Source organism: Octopus sinensis, linkage group LG17, assembly GCF_006345805.1.
Source record: "Octopus sinensis linkage group LG17, ASM634580v1, whole genome shotgun sequence".
In the NCBI taxonomy this organism is placed as follows: Eukaryota; Metazoa; Mollusca; class Cephalopoda; order Octopoda; family Octopodidae; genus Octopus; species Octopus sinensis.
The window spans coordinates 6,308,371-6,321,522 of record NC_043013.1 but is presented as its reverse complement, the minus strand read 5'-3'; the positions used below and the strand labels follow the sequence as shown (position 1 = coordinate 6,321,522).

General features: G+C 38.2%; 1 protein-coding gene across 3 annotated transcripts in view; it reads left to right on the top strand.

Annotated features, from left to right (window-relative positions):
- Nucleotides 1-13,152, top strand: part of LOC115220927 (RNA exonuclease 5) — a 45,466-nt gene that overhangs the window by 23,021 nt on the left and 9,293 nt on the right. For all 3 annotated transcript variants that reach the window (XM_029791127.2, XM_036510283.1, XM_036510284.1), the window contains exons 5-9: nucleotides 63-221; nucleotides 2,961-3,046; nucleotides 5,502-5,620; nucleotides 9,140-9,278; nucleotides 11,383-11,483. In XM_029791127.2, the coding sequence (XP_029646987.1) occupies nucleotides 63-221; nucleotides 2,961-3,046; nucleotides 5,502-5,620; nucleotides 9,140-9,278; nucleotides 11,383-11,483 (604 nt within the window). The remainder of the gene's footprint in view (nucleotides 1-62; nucleotides 222-2,960; nucleotides 3,047-5,501; nucleotides 5,621-9,139; nucleotides 9,279-11,382; nucleotides 11,484-13,152) is intronic.

Below are 13,152 nucleotides of genomic sequence, written 5' to 3'. Positions count from 1 at the left end.
TTATTATGAAATATGTTTTAACTGAAAGTAAAAATGAAATTTTTGTTTTTTCGCATTTACAGCAAAAAAACACCAAAAGAATCTGTTTCAAAAAGCTATTCAGAACAAGGTTTCATCTGTCAGTCCAAACACTATAGATGCATTCCCACGAACGCTACTCCTACTAAACCTTCTACAAATGGCAAGAGAAAACTACCCCTTGCCAATCAAAAGCAAATGGGGTATGTATTAATTTTATTATTCATAGTTGTTGTTAAGCTGGTAGACTCGTCAGCACATCAGACAAAATGCCGAGTGACTTTTCTTTCAGTTCTTTATTGCTTTGAGTTCAAATTCTGCTGGGGTTGACCTTTTCTTTCATTCTTTCAGGGTTGATAAAATAAAGTATCAGTTAAGTACCAGGGCCCATGTAAGTGACTTGCCTGCTTCTCCCAATGCTGTTGGCCTTTTGCCAAAATTTGAAACCATTATTATAATTATTTAGGCAGTGAAATTGCAGAACCGTTAGTGCATCAGATACAGTGCTTAACGGAATCTCTTCTGGCTGTACTTTTTAAGTTCAAATTTTGGCAAAGTCAGCAATGCCTTTTATCCCAATGAGGTTGGTGAAAGTGATTTGCCCTTCCTCTCAAAATTACTGGCCTTCTACCAAAATTTACAGATTGATCTATATGTGTGTGTGTATACATTATATGTATATATATATATATATATATATATTGGTGAAACGGTAAGATAACAAAAGAAAGAAAGAGACCTCAATATTATGTAAATAGAGGAAATTTATCTTTACAATAATATGTTACATTACTCGATAGTCAAGATAAAACTCTGAGTTTCAGATGCCGAAGTGGAAATCCACAACACCATCTCTTCGGTTATCTGGCTTCACTGCAATATAGCCAGATAACCGAAGAGATGGTGTTGTGGATTTCCACTTCGGCATCTGAAACTCAGAGTTTTATCTTGACTACCAAGTAATGTAACATATTATTGTATATATATATATATATATATATATATATATATATATATGTATGTATGTATGTATGTATGTATGTATGTGTGTATGTATGTATGTATGTATGTATGTATATATATGTTAAATTATATGAGGCAACAAAGCCAAGGCTGTGTGGAAATTTCAGGACATTTATAAGGAGAAAGTTAGTCTTACAGCTGTTTCTGGGATATTAGGGATATCCTTTCATCAGAGACGATGTGAGAAGGTTAAATAGAGGAAAATAGTAGAGTTCAATATAAGGAGTTATATATATACATTTGTACATTGGGGCTGTCTGCTCCTTGCAGAGCTTGGCCTCTTCTTGTACCTATAATTGCTGTTTCCTAGTGTGAGATCTTAAATGGCTTTTGAGCCTTGAAAAGCATTTGAATACTGCAGCAATGACTCATTTCAGCATTTATATATTTATACAGACACACACACACACACATAACTGTCATCTTTCAGTTTCTCTTCACCAAATCCATTCATAAAGCTTTTGATAGCCCAAAGCTATAATACAAGACACTTCTCCAAGCTGCTGTATGTTGAACAGTTCTGTCACCGCCCCAGTAGAATTTTGTTGAGATAGTCTAGAGCAGGGGCTGGTGAACCAGGGTAAATTACCCCAAGTGGGTAAAAATGAAATTCCTGGTGGTAATGAGGAATCATTAGACATAAGTATAATTATATAAGAAATGTGTTCCTTGTCATGACAGAGATTTTTCTTCTGGCAACATTGCATCTGTCCAATGTAATGGACGTGTTTAGGAGACTATTTTTGCAATACATTTTAAATTCAAAGAATCTATGATTTTCTTCCTTTCAAATAAAGGGAGTAATGCTGGCATAAATAAATATATTTTGGGGTAACTGGTTAAAAAGGTTCGCCAACCCCTGGACTACAGTTTGTAGTCATCATCCTTTCACACTGCTTGTATGGATTCCAGTAACTCTGTCACTACCACCACCACTATCATCATTATCATCCTCATCACCATCATCATCACCATTTGATGTCCATTTTCCATGCTGGCATGGGTTGGACTGATGGTATGAGTTCTATTATTCATATTCGAAGTAGGAGCTTATGGATGCATTTCAGTTACTCTCTTGATAAGAGCTTAGTGATCCAAGCTGTTGATCTAGGATTTCTCTGCTTGGCATCAGTGTAAGGGGCACCATTGGCACAGATGTGCTCCTCTACTGCCTCTTCACAGTCTGCCATACTGCAGTCCCACAACTTTGCCATACCTTTGGCAGGGCGGTTGAATGGGTACTCTGTCTTGCCAAAGGGCAGCTCGTAATTATGCAGGGCTCAGTCGTCACTCCATGTTTCCAGTACCCTCTCCATACCCGTAATAGTCTGTAATGTATAATATATTTTCTATGTTTAGTTAACCCTTTCGTTACTGTATTTATTTTGAGAAGCTCTGTGTTTCTTTCAATTAATTTTAAATATAACAAAGAATTTACTAAAATAACTTAGTTATCATTCAGCTAGTGTTAGGAACATAAATTGTAACTAAGATTTGGGGGAAAATTTTAATTCAAAACTTATGAAAAGATATTTGTACTTAGAGCCAGAGGTGGTTTCAGTCAGATTGGTAACGAAAGGGTTAAATTAATCATTTGTTAACCCTTTTGTTACCATATTTCTGTTGAGATGCTCTGTGCTTCTTTCAATTAATTTTAAATATAACAAAGAATTTAGTAAAATATCTTACTTATCATTAAGCTAGTGTTAGGAACCTGAATTGTGACTAAGATTTGGTGGGAGATTTTAATTCAAAACTTATGAAAACAAGATATTTGTACTCAGAGCCAGAGTTGGTTTCAGCCGGATTGGTAACGAAAGGGTTAAGAATGAATGTGATAGAATTTCAGTCTATTCTTTTTTGGCTTAAATGTTTGTTTATTTGATTCTGAGAAATGGTATTTCCTTCTAATTCTTTAGGCTTTTACGATGATTATATTTTTTCCAAAGAAAGCTATGAAAAAGTTACAGATAAAAGCCCCATATTTGGTCTGGACTGTGAAATGGTGAGTATTTACAGCAACAACATTATCATTTGCATTTGGTTACTGAATGAAAGCTGCCAACATAAATGTCATTTCATTCTCTTCTAGAGCAGCTTGTTTTTGTATTTGTGTCATACTCTGTGTGTGTGTGTGTGTGTGTGTGTGTGTGTTTGTATGCGTTTGTATAGTGCTGTGTGTGTGTGTTTGTGTTTTTTGTGTTTGTATCATGCTGTATGTGTGAATGTGTTTTCTTTGTAGATGCAGGTATGACTGTGTGGTAAGAAACTTGCTTCCCAGCCACATGGTTTTAGGTTCAGTCCCACTGCATGGCACCTTGGGCGAGTGTCTTCTACTATAGCCTCAGACCGACTAAAGCTTTGTGAGTGGATTTGGTAGATAGAAACTGAAAGAAGCCTGTCTATGTTTGTGTCATTGTGTCCGTGTTTGATCTCCCACCATCGCTTGACAACCGGTGTTGGCATGTTTACATCCCTGAAATGTAGCAGTTCAGCAAAAGAGACCAATATAATAAGTACCAGGCCACTGCTTGCAAAGACCTGTTGAGGCAAGTGAAATCGAAATCAAAATCAAATTTGATGACTGGCATCTGTGCTAGTGGAGCACTAAGAGTACCATACGAGTGTGATCGTTGCAACAAGCTGGCCTTCATGCCGGTGGCACGTAAAAAACACCATTCGAGTGTGATCGTTACATGCGTCACCTTACTGGCACTTGTGCTGGTGGGACGTGAAAAAGCATTTGAGCGAGGTCATTGCCAGTGCCGCTGGTCTGGCTCCTGTGCAGGTGGCACGTAAAAAGCACTATTTGAGCGTGGCTATTGCCAGTACCACCTGATTGGCCCTCGTACCGGTGGCACATAAAAGCACCCACTACACTCTCAGAGTGGTTGGTGTTAGGAAGGGCATCCAGCTGTAGAAACTCTGCCAGATCAGATCGGAGTCTGGTGCAGCCATCTGGTTCGCCAGACCTCAGTCAAATCGTCCAACCCATGCTAGCATGGAAAATAGACGTTAAACGATGATGATGATGTTTGTGTGTGTATGTGTGCGTATGTATATATTTATTTAGATATACGTAAAAAGCACCTTCCAAGTGTTGGGCCTCATGGAGGCAATGTGGTCAATGCTGGTGTCGGATAAGTGGCACCTATGCCGGTGACATAAAAAAGCACCTATTGAGCATTGAGCCTCTCAAAGGAAACGTGTCCAATGCTGGTATCGCATAACTAGCACCTGTGCTGATGGTACATGAAAAGTACCTTTCGAGTGTTGGGCCTCATGGAGGCAATGACAAATGAGCAAGACCTTTGGCAATATTCTGTGCTTGAGAAGAAGACCCCTGGAGCCAAGTGAAATCATAGTTGTGGCAGATACTTGTGTCATGTAACTGACACCTATGCCAGTGGCACATAAAAGCACCCAGTACACTCTTGGAGTTGTTGGCATTAGGAAGGGCATCCAGCCATAGAAACCACAACCACACCAAATGAGACTGGAATCTGTTACAGCCCCTTAGCTTGCCAGCTCTGGTCAAACCATCCAACCCATGCCAGCATGGATAACAGACATTAAATGATGATGGTAACGATGATGATGATGATACATATATATATATATTTCTTGTGTGTTAGCATGTGTGATGGTATGTTTGTATATATGTTTTCACTTACAGTAAGCAGAGCTTATGATGATATATTTTGATTGATGTTATGACTTATGATTGGTATATTTTGATTGATGTTATGACTATTTGTAGCATGTAAAAGTTGTCTGTATAGTGGCTCGAAATGCTACCTTGTTGACTGTTGAATAATATATTGGCATTTGTGTTCTTTAAGAAACTTTGGGCTGTGGAATGCATTCATTCAGTAAGCAATATGGCCATACTAGCCACTCCCTTGTCAAATCTGTATTCACGAATTTAGCTGCCATTACCAGCACAATGATTTGACTAGATATAATTCTTTCTCCTTTCAAGAAATTTGTGTTATTTTTTTTTCTAAAAACAAATCTTAATTTCAATAGATCTTTATCTTCAAATGTAGTTCTCTCCATAGATTAATTTGATCATGCTGATAAAAAACTGGATATTGCCTGATGAAATGGTGTGGTTATGCAATTATATAAAATTATATCACATAATATTTTGCATTGTTGAATAAACAACCAGACTATCGAAATGCATGTAACATTGCTTCGAGCTGCCCATTTCTGCTTCTTTATTTATTTATAAATATATACAGGGTGTCCCCAAAAAATGTATACACATAGTGGTTCGGCAAAAGAGAATGATAGAATAAGTACTAGGCTTACAAAGAATAACAAATTTACAATTATTTAAGGTGTGTATACATTTTTTTGGGACACCCTGTATATATATATATATATATATATATATATATATAACTTTGTATTTATCTACATGTAAATAATTAAATGTCTTGTTCAATTTTCAGTGTAAAACCTCTGATGGTGTCTACTCTTTAACGCGTGTCTCCTTAGTTAATGAGAAACTAGAAACTGTCTATGACACTCTCGTAAAACCAAAACATAAAATCATTGATTATCTCTTTCGGTAAGACAAACAAAATGAAGCCAAAAAGGTTTTTCTTGATTTTTATAGTTTGTTGAAGGTTGTTGTTTCCAGCTTTGTGTTTTTCTCATGTTTTTTATTTTTTTTTGTGTGTGTATGTGTGTGCATATATGTATGTGTATATCATCATCATCATTTAACATCCGTTGTCCATGCTGGCATGGGTTGGACAGTTTGACCAGGGCTGGTAAGCTGAGGGCTGCACCAGACTCCAGTCTGATTTGATATGGTTTTCTACAGTTGGATACCTTTCCTAACGCCAACCATCCTGAGAGTGTAGTGGGTGCTCTTATGGATATATATGTATGTGTATATATATATGTGTGTGTGTGTGAATATGTATATATATTTTTTTTTCCGACCAGACCATCAGATGTTGTTACACATCGCTGGTCATAATGCGTTCGCATTGTTTTAGCCTTCGAATGACGCCACCCCACTGGCTAAGCGAGCAGGCCAACAGAAGAAAGAGTGAGAGGAGGAGTGGTGAAAGAGTACCGCAGGGATCACCACCCCCTGCCGGAACATCGTGGAGCTTTTTAGGTGTTTTCGCTCAATAAACACACACAATCAAAACTGCGATCCTACGACCGCGAGTCCGCTGCCCTAGCCACTGGGCCATTGCACCTCCACATGTATATATATATATATATTTATTTATTATTGTTGGGCAGCCTTCTACGTTTTATATCTAAAGTGACACCAATATCTGCCATGCCTCTGATTTCACTTGGCTTGATGGGTCTTCTTCTCCAGGACATTGCCTCCATAAAGCCCAACACTTGAAAGTTGCTTTCTACATGCCACTTGCAGGGGTACTAGTTACATGACACCAGCATTGGCCACATTGCTTCCATGATGCCCAGAGCTCGAATATTAGTTACACAACACTGGCATTGGCCACATTGCCTCCTTGAGGCCTGCACTCGGATGGTGCTTTTTATGTGCCAATTATTACTATTTCACATAACTTGACCGGTCTTCTCAAGCATGGCATATCATCAAAGGTATGTATGTGTGCATGAATATAGGTGCAGGAGTGGCTGTGTGTGGTAAGTAGCTTGTTTACCAACCACATGGTCCCGGTTTCATTCCCACTGCGTGGCACCTTGGGCAAGTGTCTTCTACTATAGCCTCGGGCCAACCAAAGCCTTGTGAGTGGATTTGGTAGACAGAAACTGAAAGAAGTCCGTCGTATATATGTATATATCTATCTATCTATCTATATATATATATATATATATATATATATATATATATATATGCGTATGTGTGTCTGTGTTTGTTCCCCCAACATCACTTGACAACCAATGTTTATGTCCCTGTAACTTAGCGGTTCGGCAAAAGAGAACAATAGAATAAGTACTAGGCTTACAAAGAATAAGTCCTGGGGTTGATTTGCTCGACTAAAAGGCGGTGCTCCAGCATGGCTGCAGGCAAATGACTGAAACAAGTAAAAGAGCATGTTATATATGTATATTCCCAATTCATGCTCATGCTAGTATGGAAAACACATTAAGTGATAATGATATATATATATATATGTATATAAAGCCCACCATATGTGTTTGTAAAAATGTAAGAATGCCATCTTGTGTGGTCACTCTCTTAACTTTGACTCAGAGATGTCTTTGTCTCATTATCTAACCCAGTTGTAATGAACACATTTTTGTTGATTAGGTTGATGGAAACCCCCAAAAAAAAAGAAAAAATCCTACCATATATATGTATGTTAGAATGTATGTGTGTTTGTGTCACATGATAGTTGTAAATGAGTGTCACTGTCATAAGAGCAGTGTCGTTTATTTCCAGTATTCAGTGAGAATATGTGTGTGTGTACATATGTGTATGTATATATATGTGTGTGTGTGTATGCATATGTATACAGGTGTATATGTAAATGTGTGTGTGTGGGGATGTGGTTTAATGGTTAGGGTGTTGCACTCAAGATTGTAAGATTGTGGTTTCAATTCTTGGACCAGCCACTGCACTATGTTCTTGAACACAATGCTTCATTTCAGATTGCTCCCGGTCATTTAGCTGGCAAAAATTGAGAAATCTTGCAATGGCCAGTGTCCCCTACTACAGTAGGGTAGGGTGGAATATATACCACAGAATCGGAGAAGCCATGCTTATGAGTCTACATCTCAGAGAGAACCTTGATCCTTTTGAGCTATTGAGATATATCTATATGTATATATTTATACTTATATGTGTATGAGGAGACCTATTGAGTCAAGTTCATCAACATAAAAAAATCAAATGGAAATTGTAGTTATGATACCTGTGCTGGTGGCACGTAAAAAGCACCATCCGAACGTAGCCGATGCCAGTGCCACCTTGACTGGCTTCCGTGCTGGTGGCATGTAAAAAGCACCAACCAATCATGGCCGTTGCCAGCCTCGCCTGGTATCTGTGCCAGTGGCACGTAAAAAGCACCCACTACACTCACAGAGTGGTTGGTGTTAGGAAGGGCGTCCAGCTGTAAAAACACTGCGAGATCAGACTGGGGCCTGGTGCAGCCTCCTGGCTTCCCAGACCCCGGTCGAACCGTCCAACCCATGCTAGCATGGAAAATGGACGTTAAACGATGATGATATGTGTGTGTGTGTGTGTGTGTGTGCACCATTATCTTTTAATATCCATTTAAATGATGATGAAATGTACATACATACTTGTGTGTGTGAGTATATATATACACACACATCTATCATCATCATCATTTAATGTCCAACCCATGCCAGCATGGACAATGCACATTAAATGATGATGATGATGAAAGTTATCTATATATAACTATATATATATATATTATATATATATATATATATATGTATGTATGTATGTATGTATACATATTTATATATATGTATTTATACACACACACACACACATATATATAAAGAGAGAGAGAGAGAGAGAGCACTGATGTGACTCCATCTTGCTTGTCGTAGGGAGAGAGCTTGTCTTCCTTGTCAGTCATTAAGAAAGTGCTCTCATGTGGTTAAGTTTTGTTTTGACTCTTATTTCTAGCAATGCCAGTGTTCACTAGCACCCTCTGAACCTTAGTGATGACTACACTTGTTGCCTTTTGGTTGTAAATTGTGAATAGCCCCCCCCACCCCACCCCTAATAATTATAATTATACTCACACACACATATATATGATGTGTATATATGTATGTTGTGCTCCAGCATGGCTCCAGTCAGATGACTGAAACAAGTAAAAGAAGAATAAAAGAATATATATATATATATATATGGATATATATGTGTGTGTGATATATATATATATATATTATTTTGGGGCAGCCTTCTGCTTTTTATATCCAAAGTATTCTTTAACTCAGTATTCACAAGCTATTATTATCATCATCATCATCATCATCATCATTATTATTATTCAAATCTCACTGTTCCAAAGACAGAAAAAAAATTCTTTGTGTGTATGATTATGTATGTATATATTTATGTATATATATTTTATTGGTGTTTTGATAGATACAGTGGAATCAATGAAGAGATGATGAGACCGGTATGTACTACATTGAAAGATGTTCAGAACAAGTTCCGGACTCTTCTTCCTAAAGATGCCATCTTGTGTGGTCACTCTCTTAACTTCGACTTGGACAGCTTAAAGGTCACACTTCTTTCTTAATATTTTTTGGCTTTCTCTTTTTTGATACAGTTCTATATTTAAGAGAAAAGGAATTTTGTACACTATTTACATTCGACGGATATTTCTCCTCATCATGTTTGTTGTTAACATAATATTTTGGCTGGTATACCCTCCAGCCTTTGTCAAGTGTCTTGGAGAAATTTTGAACCTGGGTTCTCGTTTGTAAGGTATTTTTCGATGTTATTATTATTATTATTATTATTATTATTATTATATTATTATTATTATATTATTATTATTGAGTGAGAGAGCAGTGCATGCCATCAAAATGACACTGGGGTAAAATATACAAAGCCCAGTACACCCATCTTGACTACACATCTGATAAGGGTACACCAGGCACATGCAGGTGGAGCCCAGTTAGAATTTTCTTCCGGTCAAGTAGCCCATCCCGCTCAAAAGATCCCTGAATAAGGATTGTTTAAGGATGTCGAATGAACCACCCATGTTTCCAAAAGTGAATTATCTAAACCTCTAAGAATCCCTCTCAACACACGGCTATGATGCTCCCCCACTACTTCTGCTTGTGATCAGAGATACATTTATTGTCAGCCACTAATGGACATGGTCAACTGGTTACGGTCAAACACCTGGCAAGTAAATCTGTGGTATTGAGCAGAATATTTGCTATAGCTCATCTTTTATACCAAGACAAAATAATGTACATCATAGCACTTCCAATCAGTTAAGATCAGAAGTCATGAGAGCCACTGCCTGGTACTGCATCAGGGCATCATCATCATCATCATCAGTCATCACCATCATCATCATCATCATTATTTAGGTAACTGCCTGGAACTGAACTCGGAATCTTGGAGTTAGTAGCCTGCGCTCTTAACCACTACACCCACAGGTATATGGCATAGTGGTTAAGAGCGCGGGCTACTAACCCCAAGATTCCGAGTTTGATTCCAGGCAGCGACCTGAATAATAATAATAATAATAATAATAATAATAACATCGAAAAATACCTTACGAATGAGAATCCAGGTTCAAAATTTCCCCAAGACACCTGTTGAAGGCTGGAGGGTATATCAGCTGAAACGTTGTGTTAACAACAAACAAGATGAGGACAAATATCTGTCAAATGTAAATAATGTTTCACTTTTTTCGTTGTGTTTTTTGGTTGGCCCTCTTTCAAGATATGTCTGTCTCGTTATTTAACCCAGTTATAATGAACACAGTTTTGTTGAATTTTACTCCAGTATGGCCACTGCCAACAGGCTGGAACCAATAAAAGAATGTGTTGTGTCCGTCTTGTCTTTGTTTTGACCTTCAAATCCCTCCCAACTATATTAATTTTGGCCCCGTATTTAGTGGCATATTTTTAATTTTTGGTCAAGCGGATGTATCTCTTGATTTTCAAAATCCTTGGACCAGTTATAGAGAACAGACCCATGTTGACTCAGAAATCTCTAATTGTCAAGGATTATGAATATATTTGTGTTGACCCTTAAATATCATATGAAGTTACCTAGATCATGTTATTGTGAACGCAGTCCTCTGCTGTCCCCTATATTCAGCAATTAAATAAAATCTCACACACACACACTCATACATATATCTATATAGTGTGGCTGGGTGGTTAGGAAGTTTGTTTCCAAAACCACATGGTCTCAGGTTCAGTCCAACTGTATGGCACTTTGGGCAAATACTCTGGACTGACTAATGCAGTCGTATGTGTATTTGATCGATAGAACCCCCCCCCAAAAAGGCCATTGTATATGTGTATGTAAGAATGTATGTGTGTTTTTGTCATGTTGTAAATGAGTCTCACTGTTATACAAGCAGTGTCATTCATTTCCAGTATTCAGTGAGAATATTGTCTGGCCATGGGGAAATATTACCTTACTCGAAAACAAGTGAGGGTTGGTGACAGGAAGGACATCCAACTGTAAAAAATCTGCCCCAGTAAATTCTATCTGACCCAGCCATGCAAGCATGGAAATGTAGACTTTAAATGATGATGATATTATTGACAGCTTGATAAACCTTGCCTCACATCATTTTGACTGGTTGTGAAGCCCAATCTTCAAATCCTGTTTCTGTTTGTTTTTAACCACAGATGTTTCACCCTTACGTCATTGACACCAGCACAATTTACAATCTCTCTGGATTCAAATATCAAAAGAGCAAATTGAAGAAGCTGACCGAATATTTCCTTGGGTAAGTCCTTCTCCACCATTTCAAGAACTGGCATTATAATAATAATACTAATACTAATAATAGTAATAATAATAATAATAATAATAAATGCCCTGATGCAGTACCAGATAGTGGCTCTCAGGGCTTCTGATCTTAACTGATTGGAAGTGTTACCATGTACATTGTTTTGTCTTGGTATAAAAGATGGGCTACAGCAAATATTCTGCTCAATACCACAGATTTGCTTGTCAGTTGTTTGACCTTAACCAGTTGAGCATGTCCCTTAGTGGCTGACGATATGTGCATCTCTGATCATGAGCAGAAGTAGTGGGGGAGCATCATAGCCATGTGTTGAGAGGAATTCTTGAAGGTTTTATAATTAACCTTTGGAAACATGGGTGGTTCTTTCAACGTCCTTAAACAATCCTTATTCAGGGACCTTTTGAGTGGGATGGGCTCCTCAACCTGAAGAAAATTCTAACTGGGCCCCACCTGCAAGGTCATGCACTGTTTATCTTGATATGTGATCATTGTCGTGCACATATGGTTGTGATGCATGTGCCTGGTGTACCCTTATCAGACAGGTAGTCATGATGGGTATATTGGGCTTCGTATATTTTACCCCAGTGTCACTTTGATGGCATGCACTGCTCTCTCACTCAATAATAATAATACTAATAATAACAATAATAATAATCATTATCATCTTCTCTGTCATCATCAACAGCAACAACATGAGTCATCATTTCATTACTGTTGTTATCATCATCATCATCATCATCATTGCTATCATAATCATCTTCATATTTTCTTTCTCTCGTATTGCTATAAATTCTAAATAAATTACCATCTTCTATGTCGTGTTTCTATTTCACGTGACCCACACTGGCAACCCACTGGATTGTCGAGACATCGCTGCAGATTTTCATTTCCATGTTTTGTGTATCTGGAAACATTGTAATAACTCTCACCCATCCCACCGCTGTCCATTCCTATTTGTAGCAGAGGACAGATATTCAGTGTTCCACATTGCAACGTAGCAAAGCACTTCATCAACTATAATTGATACAGGCATGGCTGTGTGGCTTAAGTAGCTTGTTCCACAACTACAAAGTTTTGGGTTTGATCCTTTGTGTGGCCCCCTTGGGCAAGTGTCTTTTACTAAAGCTGCAAGGGATTGATATCTTATGAGTAATGTTTGAGAAACAGAAACTGTACAAAAGCCATGACATATTTCTGTGCTTGTGTGTGTGTGTGTGCATTTGTTTATATGTGTGTGTGTGTTTCCATGCACTAGTGTATTTATTATCATCATCATCATCATTAAACGTCCGTTGTCCATGCTGGCATGGGTTGGATGGTTTGACTGGGCTGGCATGCTGGAAGGCTGCACCAGACTCCAGTCTGATTTGGCATGGTTTTCTATGGCTGGATGCCCTTCCTAACATTAACCACTCCGTGAGTGTAATGGGTGTTTTTACATGCCACCGGCATGGATGCTATTTGTGTGACACCAGTATCTGCTACGACTGTGATTTTGCTTGGCTTGATGGGTCCTCTTCTCAAGCATGACATAATGCCAAAGGTCTTGGTCATTGCCTCTGTGAGGCCCAACACTTGAAAAGAGCTTGGCCACTTTGCCTCCATAAGGCCCAATACTCAAAAGGAACTCAGCCACCTTGCCTCTGTG